We start from the raw sequence: 17,404 nt of genomic DNA on the forward strand, positions 1-17,404 counted from the left end.
ATCCCCCCACTCCAAACACGTCCCTCGTGTCTCATATGACATCTGTGTCTCGAGGTCCTGTGATGGAATGCTGCTCGCCTGCTATTCCTCCAGAAGTGCTCCCTGCTGGCCGCCATCCATTTTGCAGCCATGCCGGTGCTGTGGCTGAGTGACCTGTCACAGGCTGAGAAGTGTGTGTGTGTGTGTGTGTGTGTGGGGGGGGGGGGGCGAGTGGAGTCAAGGTTCAAGGGACAATGGTTAAGGAATCAGAGGGAATTGATGCAGCTGCCTTCCATCACTGCCGGTTGTGTACACTTCGAGCTGGACGGAAATCCTCACCTCTAGGAGTTTATGGGCCTGCCTCCACCTGCTCCTCCTCCTCACCGAGCTCGTCCTCCTCACCGAGCTCGTCCTCCTCACCGAGCTCGTCCTCCTCCATATCGGACAGAGGACAGTCGTGTCTGTATTTTGACACAGCTCAAGAGACTGTCCCAGATGCTGCTCTCAGGTTCTGTACAGCTTTATCCAACAGCAATGGAAGCCCAGCTGTGCTGTATGTGTAATTTTGGCAAAGCGCCAAATAAAAGTGAACAAAATGATGGCGCCTACCCGCTGCTAGTGCCAGCTTGGCCACGGTGGCCCGTCCTCCTCCGTGACCTAACGCGACACACACACGCAGAACGTCGAAGGTGTGTCGTCGTTGCCCCAGCCAGAAGACTAAATTTTGTTTCAAAAGAAGCTGGAGGCAGCAAAAAAAAAAAAAAAACACACCGCTAGCTAAACTATTTTAAAATGGCGGGTTTGTTCAGGACACCCCCGTCTGTCGCTAGCAATGATGACGCAGTGATTAGTGACGATTCTCTCCGACCAATCAGTAGTCGGCAGGTTTTCACCTTTTGGTTCCGCCTCGACGGAGGTGATGCTAAAAAACGTTCCTGTCGGCAGGTACCGGGGACTTTTTTTCATAATGGAAAAAAACAAAAACGGTGAGTAGAGTCGAGGCGAGTCGAGCAGGTACCATGTAATGTAAAAACGCCATTATTCTCCACTGGGCGACTGGGTAGCCCACCTGGTAGAGCACGCGCCCACATACAGAGGCTCAGTCCTCGACGCAGCGGGCCCGGGTTCGGTTCCGACCTGGGGCCCTTTGCTGCATGTCATCCCCCCTCTCATTTCCAAGTTGTCCCATCACAAATAAAGGCCTAAAATGTCAAAAATATAGAGGGGTGCGAGATTAAAACGTTACGATATTTCTCGTCGAGGTCAAACGTTGTCTGGCGATATCAGTACACAAGTGCAGAATTACGTCGCTACTACCGAGGACCAATTCATAAAGCAATCTGTGCCAAATTTCGGTACGTCAAAGCCCGTAAACGCAAGCTTCTCGGTCCTCTCTGCATCTTTCACACAGAGCGGGACTCAGCTCCCACACACACACACACACACACACACACACACACACACACACACACACACACACACACACACACACACACACACACACACACACACACACACACACACACACACACACACACACACACACAATAACAAAGGTTGCAGTGTAAGAAATGAATAATTATTTGATTTAATAGGCTGTAGGTACGGGTTTGGGAGGAGGAGAGGGGCGCCGCAGTTATTAGGTCTGAAGAGGTTAGTTATACAGGAAGAGAAGCTATTGGAGTTTGTGGCAAAACCTTTCAAGGTGCTCATTTTTCATTTTGTGACTTTCGATTGAATAAAAAGACGATTTTTCCAGACATATTTCATCATCCAAGTCTTCTTTAAAATAGTGTTAAAATCTCGTCTCTCGATCTCGTGAACCCGATCTCGTGTCTCGTCTCGTGAGCGGAGTGTCTCGTCACACCCCTACAAAAATATATTCTTTGTAGGGCTGGGCAATATGGAGAAAATCAAATACCGCGATATTTTTGATCAGATACCTCGATATCAACGATATTGTAGTGTTGACTATTGGTGCGGTCACAAAATATTTACACAATGAGATTTTTGATAAATAATCATCAGTAATGTGGATATAATGACTAAGTGGGTAAAGGCAAATAATAGAACAGTTACAACAGGCTGGGAAGTTCAGAAAATGACATCACTTTACTGTAATGCAGCCTTTAAAACCAGGAACACTTATGACATTTTACGGTATCCAAAATCTAAGACGATATCTAGTCTCATAACACGATATCAATTTAATAGATATATAGCCCAGCTCTAATTCTTTGAAATTATTCTCCACCTTGTAGTTTTCAAAGAATGTCATGACATTAGAGAAATAATCTGAGTCATAACGTGAATATTGCAATCTTCCTCTAATTGCAGAAGTCTGTCAGTAAGCTAACTTCATATCACAGCCAATATATAATAATTATCAGACTCATCTTCCCAAAAGGCCAAGGACTAGAATCCACATTAGGAAAACGACACTCTGGAGGATAAGGAGTGGAAACTAATTGCACTGTAACGCCATAAACACGGTTGTCCAGGTGCTTGGCCACGTAGAAAGTGTAGTAAATTAAACATAAATCACAAGCAATGAAAACCTAGTCTGCCTATCACCAGACCAAGCTCAATCTTTTAAGATTGAATGATCAACGGGCATAGTTCAAATGACTCTGTACGCAACTGGATACGCAACGATCAGTTTGACGTAGCAGCGACAGCGGCATCAACGGGTCGCTGCCATGGAGTGCCGCGCTTCGGTGGCCGGCTTGTTGAATGTAAACAAAAAGCTGCTTGGTCGCTTCTCTAGCGTCATCGTGTTAAACCTGCCAATAGCGCGACAAGTGGATAAGCCAGTTTGTGATTGGTTCCCGCAAATTTGTAACGGAAGCAGGATAGATAAACGTACAGGTTTCCAGCCTGAGCTGCAGGGCAAAATCAAATGGCCGGCAGATCGAGCTGGGTTTACCCAGTCTAATGAAGACCCATTCAGGAGCTCCCGTTTCTAATATTGTAATAAAAAAGAAGCCCCAATACCTCGCTCATCAACAGTAAAAAAAATTAAATAAAATAGCACATTTGTACAGTGAATCAAATTTCAAGGCAATTAGCATTTCCTAATGCCAAGCAAAAGCTTATTTTGTGTTAGAGCTGTGTATCATTTATATAAAAAAGAAAAGCCATCATCTGTCAAGTAAATGCTGCTGAAAGACCGCATTTATTCAACTGTGAAGGGCCAAAAAAAAAAGAATTCCATTACATCATGGCAATGCATTAAAAGAAAAAGCTTAAAGCAGTAATTTCACCATTTCAGCTTCCTCTCCTGACCTCGGTTAGCTTTCGATGAGCTCAGAGTTGAGGAGGAACTGGCTCCAATAACACGGTAAGAAGCCTCTGCAGTCAGCGGAGCCCCATGCCAAAGGGGAGCTCCCAAACGGCACAAAGGAGCCTCTATCTAATGCTGAACTTCTCAAAGAATCATTTCAGCTTGGATTTAGCAGCAGAAACATCAGTTAATACCAGGAGAATGTTCCATGTCACCATAGAAGGCAGGTGAAATCAAAAGTAAAAACCTGGGAGGTTGACTGGAGAGGCTCCAAAAAAAAAAAAAAAAAAAAAAAAAAAAAAAAAGGGAACTGGGACACAAGTTGATATCTACATGACTAGCTACAGAGCCTCCACTGGTCTTAACTGTAAACCTCTAACCGTTTAAACTTAATGTCTGAGGCTCAACCATCCATAATGCCGCTGTGCTTCGCATGCTGAGACAGTGCCATGGAAAAGTACTTCGTTGGATTAAAAAATTATATATGTATGACACCCTCTATTCTTGCTGAAGCCTAAACACACTATTCCTCCTATGATTGAAAGTTAAGGAGGTTTCTATGGATTCCTACTAACAAACCAAGTGTTTCCTTGTAAAACAGACCAAGAAAATGTTGGAGAAAAAAAAAATACAAACACTTCAAACTGAATTGTTTCTGGCACTACATATCAAAAGTTGGAGCAGCTCATTATCTATTGACAAGACACCATAATTAGAAATCTTGGTTGGAGTTGAACACTGGTAATAAAATGGATTAAAGTGTGCCATCTAAAGTTTTGTAAAAATAAATCTGAATAGGGCTTGCCGGTGCGTGTTGATATTTTCCAATGGAAAAGACATCAGGTTTTAGTTTACGTGAATCTTATAAAAATCTTTACCAAAAAGTACATTTTTAGAAAACAAAATGTTTTTTGACAAACCCCCTCCAGACAAATACCAACCTTTTTGCAATTCACAGCTGCGTGTAAAAGCTGTAATTTTGTCCATAACTAAATAAAGACCATGACAATAAAACTTCAGGCTATAATAATATAAGCGTTGTGGCAATCAGTGCGTGCTTTGGTCCCTTTATGTTTCTTAAAATATGTGCTCGCTGCATAATACTGAATCAGTGACACCAAGGCTGCTAGCTGCTACACAGATTAAACTCAAGGCTGAATCAAAATGGTCTAATTTCCACCTTTCTTCTCAGTGAAAGTAGGTAAAGTGGTTGTTTTTTTTTTTTGCTAGAGAGGGAGTTCAAGTCGGGAAACTCTCTGAACTTTGTTGATAAAACATCTGTTCAACCCCAGATGGGTGGCATACGCCTATGCAAATACCCACCCAAACATATACACACACAGCATCCCACCATGTCTAAAGCTGCCAACAACCACAGGCCAGGCACAAGATGATGGCAGCCAGCTCGATCGAGCAGTGCTCACAATCCTCTCTCTGTGACTTGACTGCCCCTACACCCTTTCGGCACATGAAAAGTTCCTTTGACGGAATGAAGGCTGAGAGGCTCTATGTGTACATGGGTGATTGATACTTTATGAGTAAGTGTTACCATTTGTCCCACATACACATACTGGTCAACCTAGCCCCAGTGATGTGATGGATCCAGGGAAGATAGACAGTGTTTGATGTTAAAAAACAACAACACCACAAGTTGATTTGGTGAATGGAATAGTTCAGCCCCAGTCAACGTGTACTACCAGGGCACAGAAGGACACAGAAGGACACAGGATCCATTAAATAAAAATAAAATAAATTAAAAAAAATCATGGGATAGGAACAACAAGACTCCAATTTATTTATTTATGAACATTTATTAGAGGATCAACCCCATGAGATGCAGCATCTCGTTTTCATGTGGGTCCTCAGGATCATGTACAAAACAACAGAACAGAGTAGCTACAATCAAACAGAAAAGAGAAGAAGAAAAAAGAAAAGAAAAAAAAAAAAAAAAAACACGCATGCCCACACTACACACACATAAGCTCTCAATATCCCTACCCTCATCCCTATCACATGTAAAAATATTTGATAAAAATGACTTATGTAACATATAAAATATTATACAATAATCCCACATATAACTGACAAAGTTAACATCTCAATGGATATTTATGTACATCAGCTCATTCATATATAGCCTACACACATACATAACATGACACATATCAATTGCAAATCTGAAAAGCTAGAAACATAGACAAGTATTCTGAAGATGTGTTAACAAAGCAGTTCGGAACAGAGGAAAAGACGTAAGCGAGCGAATAGATGCAGGAAGGCAGTTCCACTCACGAGGAGCTCTAACACAGAAAGCATATTTCCCAACTTCTCTATTAACTCTAGGGACAGTAAAGAAGATCTGTTCATTGTGACGAAGGCTATATTGTGAACTGTAAGGTACTAAATATTGCGATAAATAATATAGTTATTGAAAGTAAATACATTTAAAAATGAACTGAAGCCAATTATATTTTCTTCTGGCTGAGGGTGCAAGCCAGGACAGCTGTTCATACATCACACAATGAAGTGTCCTATAGGGGCAGCGAAGGACGAATCGGCACAGGCTGTTGTATATCACATCAAGAGAATGTAGACAAGTGGCAGTAGTGTTAGCATATATAATATCTGCATAGTCCAGAATAGGTAGCAACAACTGAGAAACTATTCTTCTCCTAACCTGATAGTTAAAGCAGTCTATTGATTGAATTGCACTATCCATCCTGGACAATTCTAATGAAAAAAAAAAAAAAAAAAATCATTATATTGGTTACGTTGCATTGATTTTCGTTTGCCTGCATTCTCTTTTTAAGCGCATGCTACTTAACAACTTGAACTACACCATAGCAGAGACCTCGTGAGATTAAAAACGTTACGATATCTCTATCTTTATTATTATTATCTCCCGATAGTACACAAGTGAGACCCGTGGTGTGGTTACAGTTTTCAAAACTTTGCACAGACACCGTTTGCTGCAATATAACAGACAGGCTGAGGTTGTAGGACAAGGAGACTTTATTTCTATAGCACCTTTCAGCAAAAAGGGTCTTTAAAAGTGCTTTAAATGAAAAATGAAAGAGCAAATAAAGAACGGTCATAAAAATAAAACCGGCTAAGAATAGAAGTAACAGTGCAGCGTAAGAAATGAATGATGAATGAATAGGTTGTAGGGACGGGTTTTTGAGGAGATAGGGACGCCGCAGTAATTAGGTCTGCGGAGGTTAGTTACACAGGAGAGGAGCCGTCGGAGTTTGTGGCAAAACCTTTCAAGGTTTTCATTTTGTGACTTTCGATTGAATAAAAAGATTTTTTTTTTTTCCCAGTCATATATCATATTTAAATTTTCTTTAAAATGGTGTTAAAATCTCGTCTCTCGTGTTCGTGAGCCCAGTCTCGTGTCTCGTCTCGTGAGCCGAGTGTCTGGTCACACCCCTACGCCATAGAGAAGACTTTCAGGTTAATTCATCACAGCCTGGACGTCCTCCAAAGAAGACGGCAGAGAATTAATTCGTGTCTGAGAGCGGCAGGATGTTGGAACTCCAGCAGGTGCAGTGCAACCAAATGAAGGTTATTAATCTGTCTTTCAAGTCTCTCTTAATTTACAGGAATGAAAGCAGCCACCTCGCAATTACATCAAATATACATTACACTAATTATATACTGTATGTATATATATATATATATATATATATATATATAGTTCTTTAGATTAACAACCAATTAGGCAAGGAGTTGCCAAAATCTAAAGGAATTGGGAAAATGCCAATGTGAACTACTCTCATCTGTTCTTTGTGTAGTTTACACTCATTGAGTAAAGCCTGAGCTGCTTATCGGTCATTCCAAAGTGCTCTTGCTACGGGTTGGTCCAAAGGATGATGTCATCGTTCATTGACGAGAGCGCACTTGGAGCAAGATGCCCGAATATGAATTCATTCATTTAAATGTTGCCTCCCCTCAAAATACAAAAACACAATACAAAGTTAGCCTTGTACTTCAACTAGTAATAAAAACTGGACCGTGATTTACAAATGTAAAAAAATATAACATTTAGACTGTAAAAAGTTTGGGAAACGCTGATTTAGAGGATTTAAAAATTCAAACATTTGGCTTATGGTTTTGACATTTAATACATGTTTATTTGGTTTGTGGTTTATTTTGTTACCATTTTGTTGAACGGTCTAGAATATTGTAGTTAGTTACGGTCATCTTTTCTTGATTTTTTGGGTGATCTGGGTGGGGTGCTGATGACGGAAAGAGGGGATTTGTTCATGTCACAAGTTGTAGGTTTTGTATTTTGTTAAAAAAAAAACAAAAAAAAAAAAAAAAAAGAAATTCAAACATAAAAAAAGGCTTGATCTTATTTGAATAGGAAATGTGTGTAATATGCCCCCCAGGGCTGTAAAAACAGTTCAGTGTATAACAGAGCCTTGCACTCATTAGTCCAGGCTCATCTGACAAGCACAGCTTGCATGTGTCATAATCCTATGCAGCTGCCACTACCGACAGGAGACACCGCGACAGGAGCTCGGCAAAACCAAAATAGCTAAAGTTTGAGGAAAGTTTTCAGGGGAAAAAAAGTCCTCACTGTCCTGCTGTGCTTTTCTAACGATTCCTTTGGAAGGGCCACGAAGCTCATTCCTTCAAGGTTTTGCTTGAATGCCAGGCCAGGCGGAAAATACTTCTTTGCTTGCAGTACACTACTTAAATCTAACGTCAATACACACTCACGGCCATTTGCTGCCGTCGTGCTGCAGATATAAAAGGACGTGCACGGAAACACGGTTAGCATGGCTACTGCAGCTTTTCTGGACAGTGCCACGCTGTCCTGAAGAACATGGACCAACTATGACATAAATATTATGGAACATGTAATGCTGCAAGACTACCACTTGCTACTCAACACAACCTTCACTTACAAGTCTTTTTGGCCATTTTGGGTGCTGCCCTGGTAAAAGCTTTGCATGGCAGATATGGTCAATCATTTGTTTTGGTTTAACATCAATTCTTTATGTATAACGGCAAGCCACTGCAATATAACACTACCCACAGCTTAAGAAATGTTTAGTCAAAATGCCCTGTCACAACATAAGGAATTGAAAAGAAAAAAAAAAAAAAAAAAAAAAAAAAAAAAAAAAAAAAGGAAAAAAAGGAAATTAGTCATGTTTCCAGCTAGGTCTCCAGTAAAAGATAACAATGTTGTTGAAGTAACGTCCCTTAGGTTACCATAAAGTCTCACAGGACTCATCAAACAGGGCAGTATGGACAGTTATGTGGTCTCCTGACACCTATTCAACTTTTTTCAAAAATATATATATATTTTTTTTTTTGTTTTTGCTTTTATTGTTTTGACATGAAAGGATCAGCAGACACAAAGAAGACACAAGGCAGCTGGATTGGAAAGGTGCTGCGTCTGGCATGGTTTTAGTCACAGCAGGTGCACCTGAGGCTGAGAGAAGTTGAGCTTTTAACAAAACAAAAAAAAAGCAGGACACTTGATGTGAGCCGCTTTTTGTGAAACGACCAATCATAACACTGTATAGGCTGGCTTCTATAGTACAGAGAGAACTGATAGTTCGGAACAACACCTATACCCCTTTTGCACCACATTCAATCAAAGTGTTTTCCTGTGTCCAGAGAGCAGGTCCAGGTCCAGGTTTCAGTGCAATGAACATTTTCAAAACATACTTCATATAAAAAACGATGAATACTTAAAAAGTTATATCCAGGTTAGTCTATATCCTTGACGTTCCACTTCCGGGATTGCTCCGTTGCCGCCGGATTTCACTCATTTAGGCCAGATAACCGTTGGCTTGGGCTTTCTTTGTGTTGGCATTTTAAACTCTGGTTGATTTATGAGGACTATGGTTAACCTTTTCTCAGATCTCTGCAGGGTAAATCCAGACAGCTAGCTAGACTATCTGTCCAATCGGAGTTCTCTCTTGCACGACTAAAACAACTTTTAAAAACGTACACATGTTCCACCAAAACAAGTTCCTTCCGAGCCTATTTTGCAGCGGCGCCGCGGCTTTTCTCCGGTGCTTAGCACCGCCCAAGACAATTGTGATTGGTTTAATGCTAATAAATCAGAGTCCGTTTTCCTCCCATCCCCGAATGTTTTGTGGACTAGCCAGACCCTCCTCCAGTGGACTTTGGATCGGGGTCTGGCAAAGCGAGACTATGTCAAGGTAAACCACAACCAACTGCTAAAAAAAAAAAAACAACAACGTATGACTGAAGGTAGGTGAAACTTTATACAGATCTTTTTTTTTTTTTTTTTTTTTTTAAGGCCACTGAATGTGCACCAGAATCAGAGGTTGGTATACAGGCTTCAGTGGAGGGACGGGAAAAAGCAGATTTCAGTTTCTCTGCAATGCACAACTAGAAGTAGCTCTGATAGATGCAATTTCCTCTTAGAAGGAAGGCGAATACAAGTCTCCCTGCGACTCCATGATCCGCTCTGGGTTTTGTAGACCATGACCTTTGGCTTCTCTCCACTCAAAACAGCCCTCCCTTCACTATGACGAGCAACCAACTAGCCAGCCCGGACTAGGTCTCAAATACACAGGGGGCTAACAATGCCAGTTAGAGAACCAGATTTAAAAAAGGCATGCTGAACAGCAATCAATAAACAGAGGGAATACTAGATTCAAATGTACGGAGTGTGGAGAGAGAACGAATGTAGATTCAATCTGGTGTACAAGCATTACACCTCCACGCCGACAGCTGATGCGTGAAAGTTTGATAGGTTGAGGAATGGGATCAAACCATGTGCGTTTCAAGGCGCGCATTATATCCACGCTGCCTTGATATAGTTTAACTGCACTCGGTCTACAAAAATCAACAAAAGTGGAGAGCCTTTTTCGGATGAAATAACAGCCAATAGTCGTGTTACTTTCCCACAATAGTCAGCTGAAAGCCGGTGATTACACTGACCCCCCAAACCACACCCCTCACCAAAAAGATGCAACAGCAGATGTCATGCCATCTATTCGGAGGATATTGATCTACCTTTCCCCTTGCCAATTACATGTGAAAAACTGCTGTGACAGTTAGGGCAAATGATTTCAATGATTGCTTTCATATTAACCCCCCCCCCACAAACACTGGACAAAAACAAGTTGTTATTTTCAACCGTGACCTCGCCCCACACCACCTCTGAAGCGAGGACACAGAGCTTCAACAAAGTGAGCCTCCCCACCAGTGTCCATAGCATATCAGGAGCATTTTCTTTACGGGGGGGGGGGGTAGGGGGGTTCATTAGTGAAACAGATGAATCAAACGCTCGGCCAAGTGTGCAATTATCCGTCTCTCTGTGGATGAAGGTCATTAGGACTTTATGAGCAATTGGGAGTCCATAAATAAATGATCAGTAAACAGCATCCTCGATACGGCAGAGACAGCAGGTGACTCCGCATGACGACACCCCCTCTCAACTCGTCACGCCGTGACGTGGACATGTGGAGAAGATGCAGCTATTTTGAGCTGAAGATCAAGTTGTAGAATTCATTTGTGTAAAAGGCTACGAGAGAACCCTTTCACTATACTTTGCATACAGATGACACTGTTAAGTGAGGGCGATAACGGAATTACTCTTGATGTTCAGGATGAATAAGACCCAACTTTAAGCCTTCCTACTTCTCTCCCCCAACTGGGATGTAGGACCACCAGGGCTTTCCAAACACAACAACACAAAAAGGTGGTAAATTCTGTTCTTAGCAGCAGAGTCCACAGTAGACCTTAAACGCGCCAAAGAAAACAACAGTTGTTTATAAAGTCTGGGGCAATATTGCATCTAAGGTGGTCCGTGAGGAGGATAAAACCCTGGCGAGTGGTCCGTAAGAGCAAGAGAGGGTTGCCAAATGTTTACACATTTCAGCGAGTTATTTGCATTGTCCGCTGGGAGACAATCAGCACACTATTCCCTCCCGGCAGGATTACAGAGATAAGATAGAGCCTAAATGGATTTTACACTCCTCTAAACAGGGAGCAGCCTACAAAAGCCAAACTTTTGGAGCCGTTTTTTAATGGCGCTAACAACTTGTAAGAGCTACAGAGGAAGTAGTGGTAAAAAAAGAAATTGAATAAAAAATACAGCGGCAGCTAGGCTAAACTTTTACAGGTTATTCCAGACTTTGCCCATTTATATCTGTCCCCAAACCAAATGAGACAGAAACTCTTTAAAGTCTGGGCTGCAACTCTGACAGCTTTAAGAAAGATAAGTTCTGACCACAGGCAGGACCTCAAAGAAATGTGTTTTGAATAAACAGATATTTTCAGAGAAGGGGACCCCACAATTAGTAATTTGAGACTCTCTCTGCGTGTGGGTCCCAGTCCAATTCTCTGGAATCAATCAAAGCTCCCAAAGGAACTCCCTGGCCCCCTTAATCTCCTGGTTTTATTACTTTCCAGACAGTCAGCCTGTTTCACCCTACCCCCATTTCTCTCTTTTGTACAGATCTCCAGCAAAGCCAAGGAGGGGCTCTCTCTCTCTCTCTCTCTCTCTCTCTCTCTCTCTCTCTCTCTCTCTCTCTCTCTCTCTCTCTCTCTCTCTTTTTCCTTCCACCACTGCAGAACGCTTTTCATGCAGGAGAGGGTCTTTCATCAGGCTTCACACGCAAGAGAGCCCAACAGCTAGCACAGGCCTGTCACTCCAAGGCCTGCCTTCTATGCACATTCATTCTTCTTAAAATAAACAACCAGGTTTCAAAAGGCACATGGACTGCCTTTTTTTTTGACACACAACTATATTGCATATCACGAGAAAAACTGGGCCAAGTTGCACAAGAGTCAGTTATATTCACAATTTTCCAGACCACATGCTGTGTTTGATAGCGTCTAACAGCTTAAATGATAAAGATGTGACTCTGTCACGATGGGATATGTGATATGTGCTGGAGCTGTGCACTCCAATGACTGTTGGAAAGACATTTTTTTTTCCCTTCCCCTTTCTCATGGCTCTGCCATTTAGGCACTCATGGCCTGGGAGTGCTTAGCCTACCACAGATTGTGGAGAGTTATGCTTAAAACATACAGACTCAAATCAATAGGCTACATCTAATATCTGTGCAATATCTCACTACAGAATATGCCACCAGTTGGAATAAGACAAGAGGCTGCAGTGCAGTGCCCTCACTTCAAAACAATTAACAGAAGCAAATGAATCGGGGTCTGTTTATCCATCAGCTCAACATATATTGACGCCCAGGTAATGAGATGTCTGCTGGACTGATGATGCTAGCGTGGGCTATTACCTGACAGTGAGCACTTAATGACTCTTTGTATTTTTTCACATTCAAGTTCCTGCCATCCTTTTGCATTTCCATGACCGCAGAGCCATTCAAACAGGTAGACGGGCGGTCTTAATTCATTCAAACAAACAAAAAAAGGGTGTTATTTGGCCTTTCAATTCCAAATGCACATTAATTCAAAGACACAACTAGGCTATATACACAGCATGTCTACGAATCACTGGAAAGACAAACAGAAATGTAGCAGCAGTTCTGCCTCACTGTGCAGACATTGAGACAAAAGGACGGAGTGGAAAAGCGTGTTGCTATACTGCTTTAAAACAGGGCTGTTCTAGGAGTAAATAGTGTGCCTATTATGGAAACGTAGCCTACTTTTGAAGTTGTGTTTAAATGGTGAAAAGAGTTAGCAGAAACCTAAACACAGCAGAATTAGCTAACGGTTACCTAGCTCCACGTCTGGTTTTCAAAGCCAACAGCTTGCAGTCCGTGGGTTTGTTTTATTACAACTCCGTGATAGGCTACAACGTCGGTAAGTTTCTTCAAACGAGGCGCAAAGAAGCAGACATACCGCAGAACAACTATAGCAGTGTATTATGAAGGCATTTACCTTTGTCGACATGCTTTGCCGCGGCGGTCTCCGTGTAGAGAAAGGTGAGACAGAGGAGAGAGAGGAGCGACAGAGCTCCCCGCTCGGCCATCACTTTACACAAATAAATCTTTGCAGGCTTCAGGAACCCCGGAGAATCTTTTATAAAAAAAAAAAAAAAAAAAAAAAAAAAAAAAAATCCTTAAAATCCCCGGCCACCACCTGCAAATGCACAAGCGGACAAAAAAAAAGTTCAAAGTCCTAAAATGTGCAGAAACATCCGGAGCCAGGTACTTGTAACACTGGCCGGATGAAACATGTAGCTGGGAAGAGAGAGCCGCAGGTTAGAGAGACTGTTTTCTCAACTTGGTCGAGGCAGAGGTCGGAGGAAAAAAAACACCGAAATCAATCCATTGCCACGGAGGCGCAGCACAAGGACAAAAAGATTTGCAGGCGACTGAGCACCGAACCGGCGACTTTACTACCCCGAAATATGTCAAGCGCCGAAAAGACCAGAAAGAGCTCAGTTGGAGAAAAGATAAGATCCCGGCCAGAAGGAGAAATCTCCGCCGCGGCCAGCTCACTGTTCACGGACGGGACGTAAGAGAGCAGCGTGTTGAGAAGGCAGGGCTGGATCTCCACCGGCTCCCCGGAAAACAGGGTGTGGAGTCACACGGAACTTTGGATCCTGGCCGCCTGTGTGCTCAGGCAAAATCTAAAATATGGTGTGGGATTTCAGTCCAAACACAACGCCTCATTTTTACACCACAAGTGTCCTAAAACTATGCGGAAATTTAACATCTTTTACAGCATTAATAAGAAGCCAATACAGACGTAAGGCTCAAAACAGAGAGTTCTTTCTCATTAAAAGCTCATTTACACGATATGTTTGATAATAACATTGAGTTAATTAACTCTGTTTAACTCTTGGTTCGTTACTAATTAGCCCAGTCTTATAATACATCTATGGCCCAAACATAAGAACAAAGTTTACATAATACCTAATAGACTAGTTGGTCTTGTTTTACTCATCACTTAGCCTACACTGTTTAATATCATGGACCTATAAATGTTGCCCAGCTAAATGTTGAACCGTGAAGAAATATTTGTTTTGCCTGTTAAATTGAAATGAGAAATCAGACTGAAGGGTGTGTTTGCTTATGTTGCTGTTTCTATTAGATCTGTAAGAGGACAGCTGTTTGCAGGTTAGTGATTGACAAACTATTGCTAAAGGCTCATTGCTGTAGAGTTTTTCTGCCAAACAGCTTACTCGTTTTTGCATTGTGGCCTAGAAACTATTGTCTTTTAACCACAAACGTACCTTAAACTAATTTGTCCTATGTCTACAATAATAATGGCATGGTTGGCTGACTCAAAATGTTCTGTCAATATAAAAGCTGAATTAAAATTTCTCAAAAACCATAAACGATAGCTATACTTTACTCCTGAACTGTTGCATTATCACTTACACTTACTTTTTTTAAATCTTTGAATATTACTGTACCCCATCGTGTATGTTGTAAATCTGAGCCATGCAAACTGATGACAGACTATGTTTAGCAAATAAAAATGTGGATGAACTACATTTAGTTCCTCAGGGGGACATATACTGAGATCTTAATTCATGCAACAATCCTATTTATCCTAGTAGTCGTAAGTTCAATAGCAGTGAATCTAGTGAACCAGAGTCTCTTATAGCATAAACCTGTGGTACAGCTCTCTTACAGTAGACCCAGAGAAAGTAGTGATACAGTTATACATCCGTACCCATTGCAGTTGTCCTCACAAGTAGTTTCTACATAGCCCAAATAATAGGAACATTTGTTCCTGTTTAGATTCATGTTCACAGAAACCCAAACAGATGCAAAGGTCAACATCTGTAACATGACTCCAAAAGATAATGTCACATGGTGGCTGGAAATCAGAAGATAAGATTAAGTCCTTTCAGTTTCAGATGAAGTTGCTTAAAATAATCCTGGGGGTGGTGTGTCTTGTTATAGGACAGGGGATGAATGAGGGGATAAACTAAATATCCTTTTTTTTTTAGGGTAGCGGACTGGAAGAGTATTCAACCAATTTAAAAGATCTCATATCTGCATCACTCCCTTTTTAAACAAAAAAATACAAAATTAAAGCTTCTGTGTTTGTTAGAATGATTATGTGACGTTATAGTTAAATGGAGCAGAATCATGAAAGCAAAGAAAACAAGTGCTGTGTTCTCCTTCAGTATGTGGCTAGTCTTTAGGGAGTAGGGGAAAGGGAATGTTTGTCTGTTTGGAAACAAGTTATATGCCAACACTGCTGTATCACCCAAAAAACACAGTTTTTCACAAAGAAAGATTAGATTAGATTAGATTAGATTCAACTTTATTGTCATTGTGCAGTGTACAAGTACAAAGACAGCGAAATGCAGTTTGTGTCCAACCAGAAGTGCAAAAAAAACTGAAAAGTGCAATGCAATATACATTGGAACAGCTCCCCCCACTGGTTTGAGTAACTCATGGCATATTAATCATGAACATTTCCCCCCATGGGCATGACAGCCTTTTTTGTTTGGTATATCTGTGGCTGCCCTGGACCTGTTCTCATTTGAACTGTCAAACTATACATTTTCACTCTCAATTAATGATACTTTCTTTCAGGTTCACTGATTGCATGGTGTGCCTCAAGGCTCACCTCTTGGGCCAACAATTTTTCTTCTTCATACCTTCGTCATATTATTCTCAGCTCTTTTCATTATGTTACAAAGTCTTATCCCTTGGGTAAACTAAATTATTCCAGTGAATTGTGATTATTATAGCTGCTATCAAGGACTAGAGGTCTGACAAATTCCTTCAACCCTGTTCATACAGACGTATATCCTTGTTATCGAGCCCTGAACGCATCTCAAGGAAACTAGGACACACAGCACTTCACAGTCCGTTCAGCAGGACTGCGGAGGAGAACACATGAATGATTCAATGTGTCATCTGTAAATACTGCCATGCTTCCTAATGGGCAGTAGGGGGCAGACATTATGTCTGAGTGAATGAATAAATCCAACATAAATCAAAGTACTTATAAACAAATTATTATTTACTGCATGCATATGAGTAGTCTGGCATTGCCAGACCTTCCTCCACAGTGCTGCGGAGAAGTGTCTGGCGAGTCCACACAGCACTCAGGATAGGAGCAAAATCTGCTCTGGTTTATTGGCATTTCTTTAAACCAATCACAATCATGCGCTGCACGGAGCATCAGCGTCTCTGCAAAATAGCCTCGGGAAGGAACTTGTTTTGGTGGAACGTGTGTCGTGCAACAGAAAACTCAGATTGGACAGATAGTCTAGCTAGCAGTCTGGATTTACCCTGCAGAGATCTGAGAAAAGGCTAACCATAGTCCTCATAAATCGACCGGAGTTTAAAATGACAACACAAAGAAGACATAAGGTAACGGACATCCGGCCGAAATGCCTTCGGCGAAATCTTCGGCGGCACCTGAACAATCCCGGAAATGGAATGTAGCATGTGAGTAATATTTTGGAGCCACAGGATAAATACTGGGTAACATACTACATAACTGGCTTAGACAGGGGTTTATCTTTTCAGTAATATTTAACAATCATGTACCTATGATGATACACTAATGTACCTTTAAATAACCCCCTGAGAATTTGAGGATCTGGTCAGATTGTGTTTAATGTTGAACAATGAGTCAATAATTTATAGGGTATTATCATACTATATCTGTTCAAATAAATAAGATGCGTTTTACATATGATAATTCAAATTTACATATCAAGGATTTGAATCCCTCTTGAATAAGATCCTAAAATTCATCATGAAAAATGTTTTACAAATATTGGTATTTTCTAGCAAAAGTTCTGGGGTAACTCATAATATTAACACTAACCAATAATGTGTTGTACCTTTGTACCAGCAAATCATTTTTGGAAATAAAGTTTGTTTTTGAACTACAGTAAAAGCAAGTAATATACATTTTTTTGCTGCAAATGCTGACAATTTTGTCATCGAGCAATATTGCACAAGATAAGTCAAAGATTCTCTCTATATGTTGCATATATGTATAACATTCAGATAATGGCACATTTGATTTTACAATATGCTCTGCTCTTTATAATGAAGCAATATATTCCACAGCAGACCTGCCTGTTAAAGTCGGTTCACATTCACAGGCCAATTGTATTATACACACACAGCTGGGCTCAAACTCACTTCTGATTCTTTAACAGTGTGTTTTCTTTCCCACAGCCTGTTGCTCTGTGTTCTGGGAACACATTTCTTCCAGATTAAAGAACAAGGCCATACCAAATCT

The 17,404-nt window shown here is 41.2% G+C and overlaps 1 protein-coding gene across 7 annotated transcripts in view; it reads right to left on the bottom strand.

Moving 5' to 3' along the window:
* neo1a (neogenin 1a) overlaps positions 1 to 13,284 on the bottom strand; it is a 186,552-nt gene extending 173,268 nt beyond the window's left edge. For all 7 annotated transcript variants that reach the window (XM_028587139.1, XM_028587047.1, XM_028586959.1 and 4 more), the window contains exon 1: positions 13,112 to 13,284. In XM_028587139.1, the coding sequence (XP_028442940.1) occupies positions 13,112 to 13,202 (91 nt within the window). In that variant the 5' untranslated portion in view covers positions 13,203 to 13,284. The remainder of the gene's footprint in view (positions 1 to 13,111) is intronic.
* Between the last annotated feature and the right edge of the window lie 4,120 nt (positions 13,285 to 17,404).

Source organism: Perca flavescens, chromosome 1, assembly GCF_004354835.1.
Source record: "Perca flavescens isolate YP-PL-M2 chromosome 1, PFLA_1.0, whole genome shotgun sequence".
NCBI classification, from domain to species: Eukaryota; Metazoa; Chordata; class Actinopteri; order Perciformes; family Percidae; genus Perca; species Perca flavescens.